General features: G+C 34.4%; 1 protein-coding gene across 1 annotated transcript in view; it reads left to right on the forward strand.

Moving 5' to 3' along the window:
• LOC138189424 (tachykinin-like peptides receptor 86C) overlaps window positions 1-25,922 on the forward strand; it is a 46,153-nt gene that overhangs the window by 13,049 nt on the left and 7,182 nt on the right. The window contains exons 3-5 of the mRNA XM_069131480.1: window positions 15,558-15,771; window positions 20,849-20,983; window positions 25,046-25,126. Coding sequence (XP_068987581.1) covers window positions 15,558-15,771; window positions 20,849-20,983; window positions 25,046-25,126 — 430 coding nt within the window. The remainder of the gene's footprint in view (window positions 1-15,557; window positions 15,772-20,848; window positions 20,984-25,045; window positions 25,127-25,922) is intronic.

The raw sequence follows: 25,922 nt of genomic DNA on the forward strand, positions 1-25,922 counted from the left end.
CATGTTTTTCACGCTTCAGAAAGAAATTATCAGTCTTTTTAAATTTTCATTCGGCGATAACTTTCTTTTGAAGAATGGACAAACGAAAATTTTGATTGGACCAATGTGGACAAATCGTGGACAAATACCGTTTGTTTCTTCGTAAAGATTCGCATTTTGCAGTGCCAATTTCATCGAGTTCAGAAACAATCTATCTACGATCTGTAGCAAATTCTTTCACTCTTACCAGTATAACTGTTTCAACAGGCTTTACGTTTTACAAGACTTAAAAATTTGCAAATAACGTGGGAAGAGAAATCTACGGAACTTAATTTTATTTGGCAGATCTCATCAGATATGATCTAATGATATCTATTTAAATGAAATCGTTCATGTACATTGTCGATGGAACTTACGTAATTTTATTACGTATAATTCTGTTATGTAAATAACTCCCAGAAAGTTAGGATCGTAAGAGCGTAACATCGCGATACTTTTGGGTTAAACCAGCGGAAAAGTTGTACCAACAGTTAACCTAATACCTTAAATACATATTTAGTTGAAAAATATGTTCGCAGTCAAGGGGTTTCTATAATGTTTAACACAGCGTATATCTCATTTAATATAACCAATATTGTCGATAGAATTCTACTAAATTATAAATTCTGCTGAATTATAAATGGATATCATTTAATTGCCTTACATAAAGCTTTGATGCTTGATACATATAGAGAGTTGAGAAATTAATTAATGCAAAGGTAATTGTACAGGTTGAACAATGTCGCAATGCATCATGCATCGATGCCTGGATTTCATCACATGTTTCGATGTATAGATCTGCATCGGCGAATCGGTATCAAAATCAACTTGTATCGATGGAGAAATCGGGATACCAAATATAATTTTGTAGGAAATAAATTTCCCTCGTTCGATTCTTCATAAATACGTGCATGCTTCAGAAATCGCTTTGCTGAATGATCGGTGTGAAATTGCAGTATTAATTTTTAAATCTTCCTAACTCTTTCCGGTGGCTAAAAATCATAGGGATGCAAAAGATCTGTCTTCTCTCTCATCATGCAAAGAACTGCATCTCTCGTCATTGCACTTTGTGTTTTAATCCATAGGCGAATTTTATCCAACAGATGTTGAAAAACAGTATCATTCATACGCAAATATTTTCTATAATCGGCCGATTCATTCGTTTTTTGGTCTTTGTAATAACGCAAACGGTTAGACGATTTTCTTCTTTCAGTTAACCATCTTTTCGGCCATTTCTTCCTAGCATTTAATCTTTTATTTCTTACGATCAACGTACCTTAACGATAATACCGTACCGTACGATAATAATGGGGGTTGAAAAATAATCAGACATTTCGAAATACGTGTTTCAAAGTTAGTATCACGCCACAAACTGAGAAGAATCGGTAATGCGAAGGTAAACTGATGCAAAATTTCATGAAACCTAAGTGTCGGTGCGTGCATCGCAATACGTTTCAACGCGAACAGCGAGATTAAGTCATTAAGAATGGCTTATGTCCTGCAAATATCCTTTAAACCTTTATTCGACGATGCAATTTACTCATTATGTAAATTATAATTATATTACAACGACTGAACTGCCTCGTTGAAGGCTTTGCAACAAAAACAAACAAAATTTATACAAAATAATGTTCGTCGTTCTAAATGAAAGATTATCTTCTCATATGTATTAGCCTATTGCATTTGATACAGGAATTTTATGCTGTACTATACTCACAGTAATAGTATTCCAACACTCTTAGAAGCTTTCTATATATATATATATATACGTTATACAAAGTATTATTTTGAAGTATCACTAGCACTATAACAAGACACGACTATAGTGATTGTATCGAAAAAATTCGGAACTGATCTGAAAATGCATAGAAAAATTAAAAAATTGCAGTATTCTAGTGTAAATAAAGATACATGGTATTATAAAAAAGAAGAACTTATTTATAATTATTACTTATAATTATTGCCATTATTAGTACTATTATATTATATTGACATTGTTAATACTATTCTCGTTTTCAATAGCAATTTACTGCATGAAAGCTAAGAGATATTCTATAATGTTTAGCGTTGTAAGGTAATCGTACGATATTCGATTAAACGTCGGAGATGAATAGCTGCATTCCACTTAACCTGTCTACTTGCTGATTTCACAGGGACAAATCAAAACTGGCTTCATGACATTTTCAATTAGAGAGAGTGAATGTGTTTCTCTGCATATATGTCTGTACATATCGTGTACATAACGATATTATAATATTAGGTGAAGTAAAAAGTTCTGAGCGCTTTTTCGCTTTATTTCGACGATGAAATTAACATAGTCAAGATTATTCGATTTAGATTAAATATGCGCCGTTTTGTTCGATTACTTTTGTCCATTTTGAAGGCAATTTCATAATTCCGCGGTTGAAGAAGTCCTCGTCCCTATTGGTAAAAAACTTGACCAGCTCATTTTCACAAGCCTCTCTTGAGGCCAGTTTTGTACCATCAAGAAAATTTTGCAAAAACTTAAAAAGGTGATAATCGCTTGGTGCCAGGTCTGGACTGTACGGCGGATGCGATAGAACCTCCCAGCCAAGCTCTCGGAGCTTCTGACGCGTCGTTAAAGATGTGTGCGGCCTGGCGTTGTCTTGATGGAACACAACACCTTTCCTATTGGCCAATTCTGGCCGCTTCTGGTCGATCGCCTGCTTCAGTCTGGTCAGTTGTTGACAATAGAGGTCCGAATTAAGTGTTTGCCCCGATGGGAGCAGCTCATAATGGATGATTCCCTTCCAATCCCACCAAACACACAATAAAACCTTCTTGGCCGTTAATCCACGCTTGGCGATCGTTTGGGCCGGCCCACCGCGATTGGACCACGATCTTTTTCGGCTGTTGTTCTCGTATGTGACCCATTTTTCATCGCCAGTCACCATCCGCTTCAAAAATGGGTCGATTTCGTTACGTCTCAACAAAGAATCGCAGGCATCAATTCGGTCCAAAAGGTTCTTTTGCGTCAATTCATGTGGCACCCATACGTCGAGCTTCTTCTTGAGACCAGCCTTATGCAAATGGTTCCAAACGGTTTTCTGGCTAATCTTCAGTTCCTGGGCAATGGAATAAGTGCTCACATGCCGGTCCGACTCGACGATTTCCATGATTTTATCCACATTTTCGACGATTGGCCTACCAGAGCGTGCCTCATCTTCGACGTCCATATTACCAGAACGGAATCGTTGGAACCACCGCTTTGCTGTTGCATTCGATACTGTACTGGGTCCATAAACAGCACAAATTTTTTTGGCCGCCTGCTCCGCCTTTTCACCTTGGTCGTAGTGGTACTGAAGAATGTATCGAATTTTCTCTTTTTTTATCTCCATTTTCGAACGCTGTAACACACAACTGGCTTCACCGAACACAAAACTGACAAAGAACCTTTTTGATGCGTAATATCACCTTGAAATCGGTGTATACTATGACTCGATGCGATGTGCACATCGTGAGATATGGCTCACTAAAGACATCTAGCGAAAAACGCTCAGAACTTTTTACTTAACCTAATATCAACGAAATAAAAAGAATGAAATTTCCATATTTTTTACCTTCTTCTGAAGATATTTCAATGAAAGTAATATCAACAATTTTGATACTTGAATTAATTTGATTTACACCGGCAGCTATGTAGGCCAGCAGACCATCTGATGAAGATTTATCCCTATTTCATTTACACTTTCCATTCTAAAGCTAACGAATAAAAGTCGACGAAGCAACGCATGCGTCCACCGAGAATACACACACGTATTGCAATTTTCCTCTTCTATGAATATCTCAAATGTACGTATGAATCGTTCAGAAGCCACGTTGTTTAACTCCATAAATTGAGAAGCAGGAAAAAGTAACGGTGTAACTCTATTTTCACGAGCACTATTCTCTCAATTTACCTTCGAATTTGCTGTTATTTATGTCATCTTGTAATCAATGAACTCATGGAAGTAACCGATTTGTCTTTTGAGAATTAAATATTAATTCTCAAAATACTTTTTTATATCTATTTTCCTACATATCAGTTTGTTATGCACAATTCATTTAAAAATTGGCATTGGTATAAATTGCTAATCTTATTATGTGTAGGTTTTTGTTTTTCTGAATTAATGGGTTTATTAATTGGGTTTAATTAATTTCTAAACAAAATGATTATATTTATCGGATTATTTTTCAGATTTTTTAACATAATATCTTATCTACATAACTACGAAATAAAAATGATTAATATCATATAATACATTTAACTCTATTCAAACACGCGATGATCATTTAACATTTAACATAACATAACGATCATTTGAAATCATTCAACACTGTTTAAATAAGATTGTATTGGAATTTATCTTCGCCTAAACAATGTTAACAATCCACGCGCAATAGCTTAACAATATTTCAGTACTTTAACACGGTAAAGTTGGAAAATATACACGCGGGGAATTTACGAGGCTTAAGCATAGAAGTTTGCATTCTTCCTACACATATACATATGTACATATATAGTCGATAAGGAAACACTATCATAGCATACGCTCCTTAAATATAAAATATTATGGTAAAAACGTTGATTTAACAAATTTGTTGCGCATTAAGACGCATGTTATTAAAATGTAACACAAACCATTCATTTTCACCTTTAGTAAGAAAAAAAGAAGTAAAAAGGTATAAAATATAATTTTGTAAAATTTACATAAGTACGTTTGTTATATCTATAAAAAATTATAAAAATCAATATCTTTCAATATCTTTAATTCCTTTTAGAAATACATAAATAGCAGTTGTACCGATATGTAACTATAAAGAAATTTTGTGACAAAGTGCGTTCTTCTTTGGTAAGTCGCGATTTAAAGGGTACGAAGAAAAAAAAAAAAATGTATATATTGGACCAACAGGTGTCGCATGCGTTAAAAAGAATCAACACTAACAACGTATGAAAATGTCATATCTATCTATGAAGCACGTGTAAGTGCCCGTTGATAATGACACAACAATTTATTACCGAATTATTGCCAAATTAATGAGGACTACCTAGTTCAGGAGTAGAAGGTAGTGCAGTCCCGACTGCTAGATCTTCAACCGACTAATGACGGAAACGTTCTCGAATGATGGGAGGACACAGGCTGTTTCCTGCTGATGACAGACAGAATTTACGATCGAATGATCAAACGATTATTCACATTAACTGGCTGTACGAAGAAAGAAACTTCTGACTTCGAAGAAACGTTAGATTGTGTTGGAGTACAGCTACCAATGTATTTGAGATACCATAATCGTTTCGAATCTATACATATGACGACAAATTCGAATCGTTTCAAACTCGATTCCCATCTTGATACTCTTGGAAGTCTTGATTCGGTCTTGAATCTTAATAGATTTGTTTTATTATTTTATTAAAACATAGGCAAAGACGAGTTGGCCCTGAGAATTCGTCGATCGATATTTTGACGATCGAGCACGATCGATACTTACAAAACCTTTTTAAGATAAGCAACACCCGAAGCACTAGATTCAAGAATATTAATTTTTCTCTTTTTCATCCTAGAAGTCTTGAAAATATTGATCGTGAATCAAGACTTTCAAGAGTTTTAAGCTTCGAATACTGTTCGAAATGATTCAGACGTGTCACTACATTGTATATCATACAGGTTCGAAGCGATTCGGACTGTTTTAGATTCCATCGCTAAGTACAGAAGCTTTATGCATTGTGCCACAACGGCTGACTTGACGATTTCTTCCTCGTTTCGACCATCGAGCTAGACTAACTAACCTAACCCTGTACGTGACTCGTGGAAATTTTAAGTAAAATTCCAACATTGATTGTCTTCCACTGAACGGAAGAAAAATCCAATCAGTATGCTCGTTAGATATCGCTTATACCCTTCCACGCGCCCGAAGCGCGCCTATGACGAGGAAAGGGTGAGCGATATAATAGACTAGAAGCTCGTTTACCGAACACCGAAGACAGTTCGGATTACCGAGCAGTTCCGATAATAGAGGTACACTGAATAGCTAACCCGTGTAGCTCTTCTTACCAGTTTTACGATTTCAATTGTTCTTTCCTCGATACATTATTCCGAACAAAAACAATTGATTGGATACTTTATTGATCCTAGATGACTTTACAGATCCAAATTTTGACTAGACTTCTTAGAATGTCCTATCTCATTCGTCTTCGAACTTTCTAAGAGAATTTAGATTAAAATTCTGTCAAGATACAATTATTACAATTTACTATGTTACTGTAATTCTTTTAAATAATTGTAAGAAATCTTTGTTGTAGCAAAACATATATCGTATACCATTATACTACGTATACTACGTGTATTGTATACTGATACTTATAAGGAATACTTAAACCCGAATGACGAACAAACACCGGTTCTAATTTCACATACAAATTTACTTAACGACTGACTTTGCTCTTACGCGCGACTGGAATTAAATTCAAGAGCTACTGTACTCTGAAGAATATTAAGTAAACTATTACTTAGCAATTATTAGCTATTTAACTTTGAAGAATATTGAATTGTCTAACGTCTGCATTTCACGTGGTCGCAAAAGAAGCGAAAGTAAAACGTCATAGGAGAAACGCCTGAAGTAAAACAAAACAAACGTATATCTTCTTCTATCTTGCCTGACCGTTTTTTATCGATATTTTGCGATAGCGAAGGTATTGTAATCAATATCATGAGAATGCAACTTGTATTTAAAATAGATGTTAAAAATAATTTTATTCGCACAGTTGTAAGGAGTAATCAAAATCTTTAAATCGAAATAATTTCCTATCTATCTAATGTTACCTCCGTTATAAGATTCACTTTGAATCAAAATCTTTATTTTCATAGAATACGTTTTTTGAATGAGAACGAATGAGAAATATCGGTTTCCAGCGCTCAGCTATCCTCACAATGCTATTATATAGCAATGACTGTATTAAAACAATAAAATCAACAAATAATATATCTAATAATGTAATGTAAAGTATTTATTAAATTTGAATCTTACAGTCTAGAAATTGGACTTGGTTTAGAAAAATATCTTGAATATCCATATCCTCGTTAATTCGCATACTCAAATGTCACTAAAGAGTCTATTTGCCAACTTACATAATACAATCTCTAATATAAATCTTTTATTTCCCAACTTCTTGCTTCTACATTAATAATATATTTAATAATGTACATACATAGTACAAGCAATTAATAATAACTTAGAAATTAATTAGAAATAACCGTAATGCATTGAGTTAACCCTTTCATTACCGGAAATGTACCAGAGTCCTGTGAAATTCGTGTCCATGCTGAGCCCGTAAATTTACGGATTCGGCACAGCGTATAATCAGTCGATAGCAAAATTTATCGCACACCGTTTGTCTGATCACAGGAATATATATTCGGCAATTAGAGAGTTAAATCTTTGAAGCTTTGAATCTTTGAATCGCATTGACATAAATGCTCTCTCATTTTTATTCGATAGTGAATCGAACTAAATCCATCACAAGATTAAGAAAATGAAAAATTGAAAAAATTCTCTAAGAGGAAAAAGCAGAGAGAGAGAGAGAGAGAGAGAAAGAGAGAAGGAGAAGAAGAGAGAAGAGTCGTGTTAGCGGTTACAGATTCTAATAATATTAAGAGCAAAATTGAACATTATTTCAATTAATTTTGTATTTAGACAATAGTCACTCAGTTTTCAGAAATTTAAATGAGAAACAGAATGACGTACTTAATATGTGACTGAATCTGAATATTATTATTTCTTAATTATTATTTCTTGCTTATTACTTTGGCCATTAAACAATTATATTGTTCTATTATTCTCGGCCATGATATTAATATAACGTGCTTCTGTTAAAAGGCTGCTGATTATTGTTTATATAGGATAAACTAAACTGATTTTTCTAAAACACGTAGTTGAGTCGATTCAACCTATTTAGCAAAATCTATAGAATGTAGTAGTATACATATAGCAGTGCACAATATAGTAATACACAATTTTGTCTGGAAGTTGCAGAAAAAATACTGTAGTAGAATCATCATATATTATTATGACGGTGAACCTTTTAAAAATGATTGTACGTGCATCTGCATAATGACCATATTCACTATGCAGAGTGTGTAGTAGCAGATGGTAGATTTAAGGGATGCTCTACGATTTGAAATGAAACGAAAAAGTCATAAAACCAAAGTAACCGTTCTTTTAAACATTTTGTGGAAAAATGTCATTTGGTAAAAATCCATTTTTATCTAAGTGGAAGTCAGTTATCGATAAGTTTGGAAGAAATTTTTCAAAAAATGAGATGATTGGAAAATATTAATTTTTAATTGCTATAATTATGAATACTCATACTATGAGCGATTAAATTTTTGTTTAGTTACGAACAATATCGACGACAAACGTTTTTTATGATTACATTTGATTATTTTGATTACATATGATTACATTATGATTACGTTTTTTATCTAATAAAATATATAAGTTTTACAATTAATGTTTGTCATATTATCAATGAACATGTACAAAATTATTAATAATGTTAATAGCAGTTAACAATAACCGCATGTAACCAAAAATAATGTTTGCCCATCGATAATGGCTATACTGGCAACCAAGAAAAATTCCGCTCATTTATATTGGTTATTGATAATTAAAATTAAATTTCCGCCATTGATAATGGTTATCCATGGCCAAAATAAAATTCCTATCGACAATAATTACGGCTTATCGAAAGAATGTTTATCATTCATAACGCTTATCCGTAACCAAAATTTTGAAATTAAGGATACTAACTCTTATGCCGTGGCTTCTAAAATTTGTAAAATTTGTGTGATTCTAAAATGACGATTACAATATCTGGAAAAAATTGTATTTCAGGCTTCGTTTATTATTTATTGAGGGCAAATAATCAGCGAAACTTCTCTGTATGACAAATATAGAGCAGCGTAAAGCAAGGCACCACAGTAATCATCAAACTGATCAACTCGTGTTCTCCAGTATGCTGCTACATATCGCAGAGAAGAAAACTATAACATTTGGCACGCTATGGTAGACAACGATCCTTGCAGCTTATATTAGACAAGTAAATTGCAGTAAAAAGTAAATACAGTAAATAAAATTGGTCCTTCGTACAACATATTTTCATAGATTAGCACGACGTGTTGCGACGCGGTTAAGATTTTCTAGTGCGGAACATTCTATTTCACAATGTCACCGCGATAGTAAAACAACTATGATACAAACTCATCATGTAGAAGTTACTTGGCGTTTAACCCGCGGATTCAATCAACGGCAACGCGCCAACAACAGATTAAACATTAATCCTACCTAGACACAGAAATTCATACGAAAATACTAAAGTTTATGGAATTTCAGAGTAGAGATTTAAAAAAGCAAAGTAATAAACGCAACGTATACTATAGGTATATGGACATAGTACGTATAACATATAATTTTTTATTTGAATTTATTCATAATTATTCAAATTTTCCCCGTGAATAACTTTTATTTGAGAATAACCAATAAACAAGAAGATGGAAACTAAAACTCCATGATTCATGCAGGCTGCACGAAATAAATCCACTAGATAGTGCAAAACCCGCATAAGGGAAGACGAGGGGAAAAGAAAAAACGCAGTCGTCGGATGAAACGAGTTATTTCACGTCGCGTCCCCTGAGCCGGTTAATATTTAGTGAGATTAGATATATATTTATTTATATATATATTTACATAGGAGACATATATTTTCACTCATTTATCGCAACACTTGTGATTGTGCTCGAGTTTAATTATCCTCGAAACCCATTCAAATCAGCAATGTTTGCAATCGTAAATCTTTATGAAAGCTCCCATATAATACAACTTTGTCGATCGAGTTGTCTCAGCGTCAAATAATTATAATTACAAGACCTTATTAATACATTATTAACCAACTATATTATGCAAAAACTAATTGATGCCACCGGCTGTTTCATCTAAAAGTTAACACGTTCACTTTGTGCATGAAAACACGAATTTACCGATCGATAACCCTTCTGCACGAATAACGAATACACGAGTTTATTCGTCGTACAGTTGAACAATGTGTTAACATCTGCTGCGACTCTGATTTTACATCAGTATCGTCCACACGTCTCAAACGTGCCACAATTTCTATAACAAATATGATTTGCATTGGGATGACAATTTCGCAGTCCGATTCGTTCATGAAGTTCCTGTCTCCTGCGAGTTCCTGAGTTCGTATTAGGTTTCTTTAGAGTAAGGATCCTCTAGGAACGTGAAACGCGCGTGTTTAGCCCAATGCACCTCTCAAATAGAGTTGGCTCACGTCGCGCACATGTATCCTGCCAGGTCATTAAACCTGATCCTAACCTAATCATCAGAACTATGGAAGTTTTGGAGTATACAGAAGCTATATAGAGTCCGTTCGACTCGTATGCACAAATGGACTTAAAAGCAGACTTCTTCTAAAAGAATAAAAAGGAAACGTAGAAAATGAGAGGCTTAGTTTTCGAGAAAGTCGAGTTTGTCAAGTATACTAGAATGTGGCTAATTACCGACTGGCTGCGAGTAAAGAATCAGGAGGCTATTGTACATGCGAAGGTAAATTAGAAATGCGGTATAGATTTCGCTCAAGATTTTATTTTCAGGAGAATAAGGTTTGAACGGGTCTAGTTAAGAATTGGCCTGACACAGCTGTATAATTTTCACATTTATTTCTCTCGTCTCGCAAAAAATGTTATTCCACATTTCCAACTCTCTCTCACACGTAGAATAATCTATCCAGTTCAGAATCATCCATGTTCAAGTATACTTGACATGACATCTAGTTTGTAGATTTTTATGCAATTTCATACTCTTATAGATATAAATAAAAAGTGGAATCTAAGCAAAGATTTGTTTCACCTATTGAATATTATATTTGTATACTATATTTTGAATATTTCGCGTAAGTTCTGTGTATGTTTGCGTCTTCAAATTTTTTGCATAAATGCATACATCGAATGTATTAAATTTCCCATAAAAAACAATCCACTGTTATCTTTTATTCCGGGAATACAAAGATTCCATGGTTAGTTTTGAAGGAAATTACACGAATGCATATACCCTGATAAAAGAGTTGCAACGTAGCTTGAGATAACTCAAGTACAAGCGTTCGAGGAAGTTAGAAATGCTCGTCCTGAAGATCTATTTTTCTTTTGACTTCGTATGGTAAGTGACGTGAAGATTTTCTTCAGAAACTGACGGATTTTGAATATACGAATGCGACAATTCAACGATATCGTCGAAAAGGACTTGATCTCGCTTCTACAATGGCTGATGTACAAAGCATATAAACGCTACAAAGGGGACTGGAATCAGATTTTGTAGAGTGTCAACGTAACGTCCTAAGTGGAGTTTGGAACAAGCAATAGAGCTACAATATATAACTCCATGTACAGGGTCCGAGTGAATAACAGGAATAAGCGGGCTTGAGGTGATTTCTTATGAACAAAATAAAAAGAAACTGTACGATAATATTTTGTCGTATGACACTTGATATAATAATATCTGATTTCGAACTGATTGAAGATTCAAATATTTGACAGAAGATCAGTCTTCTTCTTAGACAGAAAGTGTCAAAAAAATGTACAGTCAAATTTGTTCACAAGATGCTCTGATCCTGGGAGAAACGCGTGTATTGGGCCAAATTCTTCACTAGACATGTTCAAATTTATTTTCTCGAAAATGAAAGCTTAAACGGTCAAATTTTATTCCATATTTTTTACTTTCTCGATTCTTCGAGTAACTGGCATTGCTACAATACATGAACTATATCCTGCCTTTTGTAATCACTCTGACATTTAGGGTCACTTATTATACCTGTCCGAGCTAATGAGAAGACTCTGGTCTTGTAATAACCTGACCCGCACCTACTAATTGTCGTTATAATTTCCCGTTTTAGGTTTCTTTCCCTTCGTATCGTAATTTCGCCTTTCGATGATTGGAAATGTTAGAATAACGATGGAAGGATTGAATAAAAAGTATTTCATTCTTTCAGCCAAATTCAAATATACTAGACAAATTTTCAAATTCGACCTTTTCGAAAATTAAGTCTTGGGCGAAAATATGTCATTCTTTATTCTCTTCTTATTTTTTCATAAGAAAGCTTCTTACGTCCGCTTGTACATGTAATTCACTTGTATGTATGTCACAAGTATGTCACTTTATATAGCAAGTTACGAGGTCCACTGTTCTGTATCTCAGCCCTAGTCTTAGCTATATACCAGTTTGCTTGATCCTGTACAAATTTCTTCCTACCCATGAAAGCCGCATTCGCGTTTTTGTCCCTTGTTCCTGATTTTGCAGTCGCGATAGATTTATCCTAGCATTTAATACTAATAGGTTATCTGACGCCGCATCAAATTTATCCACGTGGTGTACTAATACATTGCAGGGTTGCATTGAGATTATCGACAGTTCCATCGACATCAATTCACCGATACAAGCTGTGATCAATAAGAACTGTTACCAATAATACTTTCGATCGACAACAGCTTCCACTGACATTGATCGATATTTTTTCGCAAACACTGCTTCAGTCTACACAGATTTAGCATAAGACAGCCAACCATTCATTTTTAATTCATTTTTTTTGTACTAGTAAACGCAATCATCTTTTCGTATCTATAAAAATTTTCTTGTAAAAGCTTTCACTTCTCGCCCTATGTATTACACCTTATTGTATTTTAAGAACGTAAGATATAGTACTAGAATTATGGAAAAATGTATTATTATATGGTCAATAGCCTATTTCGCTAAAAAAAATTGTGCATTTTTTACCAGTTCGATCTAGCTGACCGAAAGTGAACATAGTGTCCAATAATAATTATTATTATTATAATTAATTATAGTGCATGCGTGGAATAAAAATTCTTGCTTTTGAAATTACCATACATATTCGTATCGATGCTTTATATTATTTCAGAACTGTATGAAAAGTTTAGTGTAAAGGAAACTTTTAATTCCTCTTATTTTCTCCTTCACGAAAGTTTACTTCGTACAAGCTGCAGCGCAACACTCGTTGCCGTAAGGTGACTAGTATGACACTTCATTAAAGATGCATTGATAGATCAACAGGGATAGATCAATGGATATATAAAGTTCGCATTACGTTTAAAAGAATCATTTATGAAAAATAGATTCGCTTGTCGTATGTAATCTGAATATAACATGATTTTTGCAACATGACATTTTTCTGCAACCTATCTCTCGCGTTACGGTAGTTGCGCGGTGGTTGAATATTAAATTAATGTCCACCTCGTCCGTGGATTTTTTTTTCTTAACATGTGCTGACTTTCGCTTTAATACAGCCACCACAGCGCATACTAACCTGCTGCACTAATCCTAATGTTTTATCAAATATTATTTTATCAAATAAAAAATTGAATCTTTTTGAGCTTGTGTCCGCGCTCCACCAATTATTGTTCAAATTATTATACTATTATTATAACTACGATCTATATTCATTTTATTTATTCATATTGCTATCTGTTTAATGAAGATACTGTTTAAAACGCTGGCCTTCTGCAGCAATGCAAGCATTGAATCTAAAAGTGCGTTCAGACTATCAATATTTCGAATTTCTCAACATTCTCGTAAGTAAGAGATTCTCAGACGATCAATATAGTGTATATATATTGTCGATACAATGTTGTAAGATTTTTTATTTATTTAAAATGGATTAAACGGTTCCAACGCTCTCTTTCACGCGGACCACACTTTCTCACAGACTTCTCAACTAACGACTGACTGTTAATTCGTCTTTCTCCCTTAAGCATCCCTTTGTCTTTTCTCATAGCCCTATCACGTAGGCCTTTTTTCCGCGTAACCATTCGACTGAAGGACCCACGATACTACAATATTGTCTCGCTTTATGTGGAATTTCAATTTTACATTGCTTTCTTCTTCATTGTTTCAATTCAATCATCTAAATAAAATTTGCTCACTTTTGTAACTGTGCTGAATTGGTTTATATCCGAATCCGTATGTATCTGTGAAATAGAAGTATTTTTTATCAAGTTTTCGTGAATATTCGAAATATTGAGAATACGTCAACCCGTCCTGTTAATGTTCGATGATATTTACAATATCGTATTGACAATACGTATTGATCCGTTTTACGTACGATAATGTTGAGAACCTTGAATTTTTGACAGAGAACACGTTTACATTGATCAGTTAAATTGTAGCTGTACATTGGTCTGGTAATATTTGTTGTTCCGCACCTACGGCTCGATCTCTCAGAATAAATGAGTGTAAATAAGTACGTGAAAAAAATGAGAACCTTTTCGATTGTTTGTGGGGATTTTCTTCAAAATGAAGCAAAAACGTGCAATTATCTAAAGAACATATTTTTTTTTTTTTTTTTTTTTTTTTTAGTTTATCGGTCCCCTTACACGTTCCAGAAGTTTGACATTAAAATTGGGAACACCCTGTATATAGCAATATCAATAAAATTTAATGAAATTAAAGACGAGCCTGTAAATAATTTCAAAGGCATAAATAATATTAGTATAATATATCTGATGATTTTAATAAAGGACTAAATAAATCAACGTATTTCTTCTTTATTGTATATTGAAGTACCTTTCTGCGCTCATAATTCGCAGTAATTAAATTTCAACATTCTGAAGCTTTTCTCATGCTTGTTTCTATGCTTCGTCACAATCCGAATGGATGCACAAAATGTGGCCGGTAGCTGGCGTCCGAGGATACTAAAAATCAGTATGTATGGCGACGCTGTATCTCACGAGAATCGTCGCCTGACCGCTTCCATCGGCGACAATATACAATCAGTATCCATCATACGCGTATCGCGATACATATGTCATGTTTATGTGCGAAATAAAAAAAGAAAAGTAATATGTATTCTACGGATAGGATTATCCTGCATACGTAGAAATATACCAGCAATGAGTTTACTTACTTATATGGAAATACTTCATCTGAATTCTGAGTGAGAGTTATTTTCTGCCTTACATGATCGAAACCTCTTTGTAATCAAGTAGTGTTTGAAACATATACGTCATTTCTATATTCTTACAAAATATCATATTTACGCGTTTTTTTCTGACAATGTTATCCGTATCATTCACATTGTTGAAAATCTGTTACTCTATGATATTTATATTGTTTTAATCATCCGAAAAAATCTAGTAACACGAGTCAGACACATTACAGACAATCAGACAAAGGTCGTACGAAGAATGACATCCTCTAAAAACAGTGAAATCAAAATATCTGTACGTAAAAAAAATTACCAAAAGATTGTTAGACAAAATCCGTGTTGAGTATGTCTGTACGAAATGATGCGATGACATGTCACTCATATGAAAGTATATCTCAACTATTCACTCGATGCCCATGTTTTACAGATATGTATATTCAACAATTTCAGCGAATTCTTTGACTAAATTTTATAATAACGATAAAATGTAAGTTTCCATAGGATTTTAATTAATCATAGGTTTATATGTTTTCAGCACATCAACGAATGCGCACGGTCACCAACTATTTTTTAGTTAACCTTTCCGTGGCTGACCTGATGATGTCATTACTTAACTGTGTTTTCAACTTCATTTTTCTACTGAATTCTGACTGGCCATTTGGCGTGGTGTACTGCACTATCAACAACTTCGTAGCGCATGTCACGGTCTCTTCAAGTGTCCTCACTCTTGTCACCATATCCTTCGATAGGTAAGTTTCGATCGACAAAGTTATTCAGTAGTTGAATTTATTATTATTTGTGACATTCTTCCTACGAATGAACTTATGCAGATACGCCATTTGTTTCTTGAGAATTAAATATCAATCGTACGCTCATGTAATGAAATTAACATTACATTAAAATGTCATTACATTAAAATATCGACTATTATTAACAATTTCTCGATAATTATGTGGTCGATCGATTCCAGATTTCACATAAGGATTACTTGTATCCCAAGTTAGTTTTGCTCGAAATTTGAGAGTAGTCTTGAATTTCCAGCTGTACCGAAGAACAAATTTAAAGAAGTCATCATTCCTTTTGAAATCCTAACGTCGTCCAAACTTTTCAACTTACATATAAATGCATATGTATGTATATTTGATCACAATGATCAATCTGCATATAATTTAAATAGTATTACGAAGACAATGATTTTATGTGTGAATTATAAACGTGCCCAGAAATAAATTATGAGAGCAATTTACGTAAATCGAACAATAGTCTGTCTCTCTGTCAGATGCAAAGATTTGATTACGTGCCATTTGCATTCTCCTCTCAAATTTTAATTATTTTCTTAGCGTAGCGGTTCCACCTCTGCAGAATGATTAAAATTGAAATATGTTAGAAATTGTTTTAGAAGCTGTTAATGTACCAGAAAGATTTTATAACTCTGTCAACGAAAATAATAGGAAATGAAAGGAGGGGGCAGATGCAATTTCATTTCCAAAGAGGAGAAAACGTGCCTACGTTCTCTTCCTCTTCCTCTTCCTCTTCCTCTTCCTCTTCCTCTTCCTCTTCCTCTTCCTCTTCCTCTTCCTCTTCCTCTTCCTCTTCCTCTTCCGTTATGGGATATACAGAAACCTTTCATGAGACGTATATACTTACATGTCCTGGATCAAGATGAGAAAAACAATGTATTTTACAAGTTTCAATATTTAACTGAAACAAGTACCTTTGTAATGTTAATTATTATTCAAGATTATAAATTACCCGTTATTCATTGCTTTTTATGTTTTCTTTTCTAAGAAAAAGCCACACCATGTTAATATTCGTTTCGAAATCAAACGTATAATTCTTATTTTTTTTCTATTTGGTCAATACATTGCTATGCTACAAATACTGCATACTTAGCTATGGAAAAAATTTAGGGCGATAATTAAAATTATATTTTGAAGCAATTAGGGTATACAGGGATTAGAATGGGACATCCTGTACAATACTAACAACTGTCTTACAATCTCCAACTATTTTAGCTCGGACAAGTTTTAAATTTATCTCTACGGATGCCGGCTGAATCGAAGAAACAATTATTACCCGTGCCGGCACGTAGCTATCGACATTTCAGAATCTGGAATTATTGATTGTACGCGTCTTTCTATCTCAGATCGTCTGTGTGTGTTGGCGATTCTTCGTGAAAAAGTTTCAAGCGCGCACTTATATTTATAACGATACAAATTAATATCTTTCAGAAAATAAGGAAGATTTTTTCAATGTTTTTTATGATTTAGACATATTGCTACAATTAAGATGATCTACAAACAGAATGCAGTTACAGTGATTGCACTTAGCTGACTCGTTTTTACCTGTAAGACGAAAGTATAATTAATATATTCAATTGTAAGTTTGGCGAGAATAACTTACTCTTCGCTATTGAAAAGAAGTGAAATTGAAAGAAGCCGACTTTTATCAAGTATATTTATACGTATCTTATATATGTTGGATGAAGGTACAACAGATCTTTTTACCAAAATATCATGTATATTATACAGATCTGCTGAAATTTCATTATGCTAATGACACATAGCTATAATGTAAATTCTGGAAAGTAAATATAAAGTGAAATGTGGGATCGATCCGATAATGTATATGGAAGTTGCAAGATACATATTCCGGCAAGAACCACATGGCACTTCAGATGAAACAGAGGGGTGTTTGAGACATTTATTATATACCTGTGGAGAAATCGATAGAGAATAGACAAAGCAAGCGCATTAGCAAGTACATTAGAGAGTTCAGGAGACGGGACGGAAATAAAATGGATTAGGGAAATAGAATGACTGAGAAAATAAGTGAGCAACAGATAGATAAAACTCGGATCGAAAAGAAACACAAGCTGGGGTGCAACACAAAGCAATATACGGCAATAGGTATGCACCACGATGCAATATAGTTTAAAGGGGGACCATGCAATCGTCAAAATCGTTAGTGTTCACAAGTAAGCGAGATGTTTGAATTTAATTATAGGTATTCTGATAGCCAAACCATCCAACCACATCCTCGTCATTCTTCGATTTCCTAACCGGCTTTTCTACTTTTCTCCTCCAATCTCTCGATATTTTTCACAGGGCTTTACGCGACCCTTAACCGATACTATCCTATCTTCTTTTAGCTTCTTTCACCTTCTACGTTTCCTGTTCTTCCTTCCTTTCACTTCGACTTGGTCACTTAACTGAGAACTGCTAACTTGATTTTAGTTAGGCCTTATCAACCAGGCTTTTGTCACGTAAAATTACACAAAAGAACAACAAAAAAGAATAAAAAAAAAGAAACTTTATTTTTCTTCTAGCACTTGGTTTTACAATCTACCTCCGAGCTCTAAGCGTGACCTTTTTAGACTGAAGCTCTTATGATTCTTTGACCCTCGATCGGATCCGACCACTTTCCTCTGTCATCCCTCAACACCCCCACCATCCATGCATTTGCTAGGCGTCCGCGGCCGTTGCCACGTGCTCTTTCTTCTAGAACCTTCGGTGGAAGGACCGTTGGGATGTTGATGGTTCATTAGGCACTTCAGCGATATACATTGTCGCCGAGTGCCGCCACATCTTTATCTCCGATTTTAAAGTGAGCCGGTCGTGACACTTTCGAGAATCAGTTTGCTTTCACTTTTTGCTTTCTCTGAATTTTCTCTGTTCTAGCTCTCCTCTGTTACGTCAGCTAGTTCTTTCCGTTTTACTTCGGTCTTCATTTTCTGTCTTTTAAAGGATTTGTCTCTACGCCCGCGCAGACAGTATGTAATTGATTTCCACTAACTAACTTTCTTTCGTCGTCCCATTGTTTACGCGTACTTGTATACGACTTTAATTATGCAGCTTAAGATGAAAAGATAGACTTTGACCTACTTTCTCTATCAGTGTCACCTCAATGTAAAAGTAGTATCTGCCACTATTCACGAAGCAGTAAGTGGTAAGTAGCTCGCGATAAAATTTTTTTATCAATATATTACGTGCATTGTACGAAACATTTTGAAATTTCGTTAGCACCGTAATGAGACACGCCGCGATTATGATAATATAATTTGAAACCAATCCGAATTTGTATATAAAAGTTACAAGAAGTTAATGAAAAATTAGTATACAGCATAAATAGTAGTCTTAAACGTACAATTAGAACTAAAGATGATCTTATTAAATATTGTGGCTTTTTAATGTGGCGAATAATTGATTATTCAAATATTCTGATGACGTTCGCGAAGTATATGCTTCCAATAAATATCTTCTAATTTCTATGTACATTTTCAAATTCAAAATGTAATCACGATAGTCGTGTCTCGCCACAATGTTAATGAAATTTCAAAATGTTTCGCATAATGCTGAATAAAAAGTTTGTGGAAGTGTTCCATTCAAATACTTTTCTTAGCCATGATGTATTATGTTATACATGAAAGAGCAAGCTGAAGCATTTTCATATTCGCGGGCATTTCACATTCGCGGACGAGATATCCTGTGACAAAACGTTCACACGATACTATACGCGAGACAGTGAATACAGAAAGGGTAAGGTTAGCTAACAAACAAATTTATAGCTTAGATGTGAAGATATTGGAAATCGGGTTTGAAAAAGTATTTAAGTCGCTGATTGTTAGAATTTAATCTTGAAATTAAGATTAATAAACTGTGGAAGACACAATGTGTGTATTGAAACAATACTATATGATTTTTATTAAACAAAGTTATAGTAAAATACAAGTAAACGTTATGAATGTTGACAGTTGGCTAGTTATTCTCAGACTGACTAAGTGATCCATGGCCCTTGGAAAGATTTTGAATCCCCACTCTCTATACAGTAATGAGTGTGACCTATGTGGATGTGTTTGTGGCGGCACGTGTCACGGAACCTTCCAGCAGCTTCGCGATGCAAAGCGCTATGCCATCAAAGCGCGACACCGACGTGCCGAATGTTCCGTCCATATCCTTATACTTCTACCGCCGAATTCTCGGAAGAGCATGCACGCGCTAGCAGCCGCGGTACATCTAACGAACGCACGCTAGTGGGGATAGCGCTGGGCAACGAAGGGAATAATCCGATCGATCGATCACCTCATCTGTACGCGATTAATATCGTTGTATTCCAACACTGATAAATATAAGAGGACCACAACAATAGAATTACAAATTTATAGGAAACATATCGTAGGTATTTGCGAGAAAATGGAAACAATTTTTTAATTTCGAAATATCAATAATTGCACGAGTTATTGAAGCGTTTCAGATTATTTGCCAATAAAAAGGATATTTCTTTGTCTGATGAAGATGTTTTTTTTTTTTTTTTTAAACAGTTGGAACCTAGTAGTTGAGCCTTCCTGGGCAACCATATTTTCACATTATCTGTGAATAAAATCGTTTATATCCACATTTAATTTTTTCACTGTTCTAGTCTTTCAAAAAATTTGAAAAAATTCTGGGATACTCGTCGAAGTATTCGCTATATTATACTGTCAGTTTTTAAGTCGACCGTTTAAAAGGTTTCTTAGCAAAAATTAAGATTTGCTTAGAAATAATAATCAATAAACAAATTAAATCTGTGGTGTAATTATCTTTGGATAAAATTATTTTCTGTATATCCTTCCAGCACGTTCAAAAGCTACCAAACAAAAATTTTTTTATAATCAATCCGAATAATATAACAACCAGGCTAGCCATTATACGTACATATGTATAATTACTACTAGCGACTACTAGTACAACATAAAACTGACACATAAAAACGACAGATCTCCGTTAATGATAAGCGATGGTTATGAATAATAGGAAAGTTTATAAATCCTGTGATTGTCTGTTGCAGATATATGGCCATTATGAGACCTCTGAAACATCATATGTCTCGGAAAAAGACGGTAATGATTGTATTTCTAATATGGGTCATCTCTTCAACTTTGGCTGTGCCATGTTTGTTATATTCAACAACAGAGTCTAGAAGGTAGTATTTAAAAAATTATTTATATATGTTCATTTAGATAATTAATTACGCAATTAGTAAAATAGATATATATATATATGTCGGATCAAGATTCGAATTTTGGGCGCGCGACGACTCTTCATGTGGACTAGCCATCGTTTCACAAAGCCGAGATTTTATTTACACGTATATACAGGTCTATCACTAAGCTTAACAAATAATAAGTACAACTAATAATAAGTCTAACAAACACTAAGCCTAATGAATAATACGATCTACGAATAATTAAATTAAATAATACTATTAGCAATGTTTGAGTTCAAACGAATCCACGGTCACCGGGATAACTCCTTACTAAGCGAAACTAACTTAGACGCAAATGCGATCGTCGAAAATGCTCGATGTGTCACTCTCCAAGGCAATCGCAAGAATGCCAGCCTCGTGGAGATTTTTCTCCCTGTACGATTGCATTTTGTTTTCTATACCCGTTTGGAAGCATCGAGAAGGTTCCAAACGCCGTTGCTAGGCAGTTTCTGCCTGGAGTTTTGATTACTAATACAATGTATGTCCCATTGCATCGGCACCTCCGAGGCAACATCACACGTGGCTAGGCCCGCTCTCGAGGCCGCATGCCGCCACAACCACATTTCTCGGAAAACACATACAACCACTCCAGACCTCCGTTAGATAAAACATCCATCCCGTGACCGTGGCTACGTTCAGCGACCGATTGTCACCTCGAACCCAATCTCGCTTATTACAAATCTTAAGCAATTACAACTATAATAAAATCTAGGCTAAGGTACTAGAGGATGTTCCCAAAATTTCCAAGGAAAGGCTTCGGCTTTCCTTTCATCTCCGACATATATATAATTACTGTTACACTGACGGAAAGATTTTCTACAGTAAAGTTTGAGCTCCACTGAACCACGCTATATTACCAAAGTTTTTGACACAGACCCTCCGTATCTATTTCAAGAGACAGTGTTTAACACACGACACTTCAGACCAGAACACGACCACCATCCGTGCTGCTTATCCCAATGAAGTTTCTCCGTATTATTGTACCATCGACTTGTTATCCTTTTCTGACACCTTTCCCGGTGTCCTTTTCTATGTCGTTGTGCAATATCCAATATCCAAAGACACGACATATATTTCGAAACGATATAAGAAACACAAGTGTTGAATTCTGAAGTCTTTTATAACGCAGAGCGCGGTATTGGAACTAAAGAGAGTGTTGGGCAATAAGGTCCCATAATAAATTATGTTTTAAGTAAAGTAGGATTTTCTATGAAACGTGCTGGTGACATGATCCTTTGAAATTGGATTGAAAGTTGTGCACAGACGTACCGATAATAATTATGCCGTTTCTCGTAGAAAACAGTAAGCTGTACAGTAACGCAAAATAATAGATAAGTATGATACTATTAGGATCACTCGAGGATTTTTAAAGTTTAAGCATCGAAGTGTTGCGGTTGGTTTATATTCCCGATGCCATCGCGTGTCGCTGAGAAAGCAATTGTCTACACGTGGCTAAGCACATGACACTTTGTAGAAAATGCCTCGAAGACGTTCAATATTTGTTTCTCCTTCCCACTGTTCTATCATCCCGAGGACAAGAGACATTTGGGTAGTCGGTTAAGGATATACAAGAAGTACACGATGGAAGAAACTTTTCTCCAAGTCATATTCTCTTACAATGTTTCAAGACAACGAATGTCTTTTAACGTGATCCATATATTTCAGCTTCGTAGTATCTAACATCAGATCATATTTGACCTCGAAACAAGCTTCATCTGAGAGATATAGGTTAAATCAACCAGGAAGAATCAATAAACGAATTAAAAAATGATTACTACTTATTGTACAAATAAAGAATCATATATATAATATTATCAGAATCAGAATATATATAAATACAGAGATAGTACTGTGTTCGAATATTAATGTCACTGTATTTAAGAAGCTAACAATCTGAAGAGAGATAGCAGCCTGCAATTCCCACAAAATTTCATTTCTTTCTGCAGATAATATAAATAATATTAGAGGAGGATATTTATCGCGAGTAATCAACCACTGTAGAAAGCATGAAAGAATGTAATTAAATGTTGAACATCTATGTCATCAGAAATGAATGAAATAGTTTAATATCCTATATACAGTACTATTAAGTACTTGTATGATTACCGAGAGTCGTCATTTGAACGTCTAATTTAGTTCGAATAGAATAATTTCTCCAAATAATATTCTCGTTGATCCTAAATTTCTTGATGAGTGAGTACAAGATTATTTAAGTCACATTATAATAGGTCGATGAATTACATCTATCAAGTTAAAAATATATGATAACATTTAAACTAATATCGGCGGCTTCAAAAAATTCTGAAAATTAATAATTTGAGAAAGAACTTCAATCGTTATATATGCTCGGTCAAATAGTAGAACTTTATTCTACAAAATTCTTTTATACGACAAACGAGGGAGATATTAAGTATTCTATTTCCCGTAGCTCACTCTGTATATAGAATAGTCGATAATAAAAGAACGTTTCTACAAACAAGAATAAGATAAACCGGAAGGATAAAAGAGCTACGTACAAAGTTTTTTTACAATACTTATTGATAGGTACCTACTTAAAAATTAAGAGAAATATTCCTGAGATCGAGCACTTTTACAAAGAAAAATAAAATAAAGGCGAACATAAGACAAACATACAAAATATGCATTAAAGATTTCGTTTATTACTTAGTAGCCCTTAAATATCCGATACTGAGCAATCATTACTACATAAACGAATGTAGGGCAGCTAAAACGACGATTTCAGTTGATCGTTAAACCCAACGATAGATGCTAAGAGGCTTATGCAGGTCGTAGAGAAGGAATCTATGCTATTCTACACCATTAAAAGGCCTCACAGTTTACAAAAGATATAGCAGATTTATACTTCATGAAATTCCGAGTATAGAAATTTAATGTTCCTTCCAGTACGTGAAGTTGCCTCCATAGAAGTAATTAGAAGAGTGAGGCAACAAACGCAACGAATTCTATACAGATAAAACGCTGAAAAATAGCTTTGACACAATGTAATATTAACATAGACATGCTCATACACAAGAGTTAAACTAGACATACAGATGGTAAAAAGTGCAAACGCTCGTAAACGTTTTTTAAACACAAGGATAAACACTATCCATGTTCATACTCTTGCTTAAAGGCGACCTTCCAGATGCCGTAACTTCTTTTTCCTTAGAATAATGTTAGAAAGACAAAGCCAGTTCGACAATAAAAATAAAATATCAGCGTGACAATTTAAATTTACTTCAGAGCAAAGTGAAAGCAGAAGACAAGGGTAAAAAGGGTAAACGCATATTAGGGAAATAAAGTACAAGTAAAAAATAGATTGGTAATAGATGAAAGAATGGATGAATGAAGGAATGAATGAATGGTCGAATGAAGGAGTGAATGAATAGACGAATGAAGGAGTGAGTTACTGGACAAATGAAGGAACGAATGAATGGACGAGTGAAGGAATGAATGAATGGACGGATGAAATGAAATGGGAAGAATGTCTATATAAAGAGATTTAAAGAGAAAGAGAAGTGATAACGAAAGAATTGATATATTCTTATGCTATTGTAGTTACTTATTTAATTTCATTTCGTGCTTGTTTGCATCTGAATTTTAGTTAGGATCAAATATTGTGTGCATTATATGTATAATGTATATGTATACACGATCTTTGTTGTCTTATTCTACTTAGCGATTAATTACATAAGCAAATTCGTGAACTAAAGGAGACATTAATTGACTTCGCTCGGAGTTTCATAAGATAAGTTTTGATATTCCGGATGTTGATTTTACGGATCTGTATAAATAAGCAGATCTAATATACGATCTGCGATGTGTCATCTGTATCCTCCTACTGTTTGTCAAAAACATTTTTTGAATAATACAATTTCATAAAATTAAATACATTATACATACATACATACATACATACACACACACACATGTATATATATAAAAGTTATTATAAAAGTATCATCTTTTTGTAACGTCAAATTTACTGATTAATTATAGGTATTCAAATGGCAAGACTAGGATTTCGTGTTACCTGGTTTGGCCAGACGGAACTTATTTGTTCAGCAGAATTGAATACTCGTAAGTGTAGTATGTATTAATCATTATAATATTGTGCATTAAATTATGTTTCTAAGATATATAAATATAGCAGCACCATTCTTTAGACTTTTCGGTACAAGCAGTGACTATAAACGTTCATAAATCAGCGCTTGTAAGATCTCGCGAGGCTGTAATCATTCATTATTGAATATGCAATGAATTCGACGAGTGACTAAATAGTCAAGTATACGTAAGCTCGCGTAACTGATTGTAGCCTTTTCTTAGGTCCCAAGCAGCATGACAGTTACTCAAGTTATAACGTTCTGAAAAATTGAATTATAATATTCCTTCATTTTGCAAGATTTCCTCCGCCACTCAAGAAGTGCGACTCGTTGTCAGTCAGTCGTTGATTTTATCATGCTTTCCCGGTTGTATTGTAGTACAGCTGCAATGGAACTCATTCGGGGAACATACGGAAAACAATTTGATTCTTCGAGCTGGTTCTTCAATATTCATGGATTGTGGTCTAGTACAACAATTCATTTAAACAGAATTAATGGATTCTTGTGACACATACATCGACGTGCGTTACGAGAAATAGCACGAGTCATTTGTTTTACGGAGGGTAGAGCACTTTGGTATCTTCTTTGCGTGAATTCATAGCCAGTGTAGTCTACCGCCTTCATCGATTCAAAAAAGACTGGAATCATGTTAATCATAATAATGTGTCGACCGATCTCTGGTCAAACTACTGAAATGTAATCGTTTGACATATGTACGCATATTGACGTAGTCTAAAACGAAAAATAGTTTAAAATCATCGGCAGCGTACCTA

Source organism: Bombus flavifrons, unplaced genomic scaffold, assembly GCF_040668555.2.
Source record: "Bombus flavifrons isolate JBK064 unplaced genomic scaffold, iyBomFlav1_principal scaffold0040, whole genome shotgun sequence".
Taxonomy (NCBI): Eukaryota; Metazoa; Arthropoda; class Insecta; order Hymenoptera; family Apidae; genus Bombus; species Bombus flavifrons.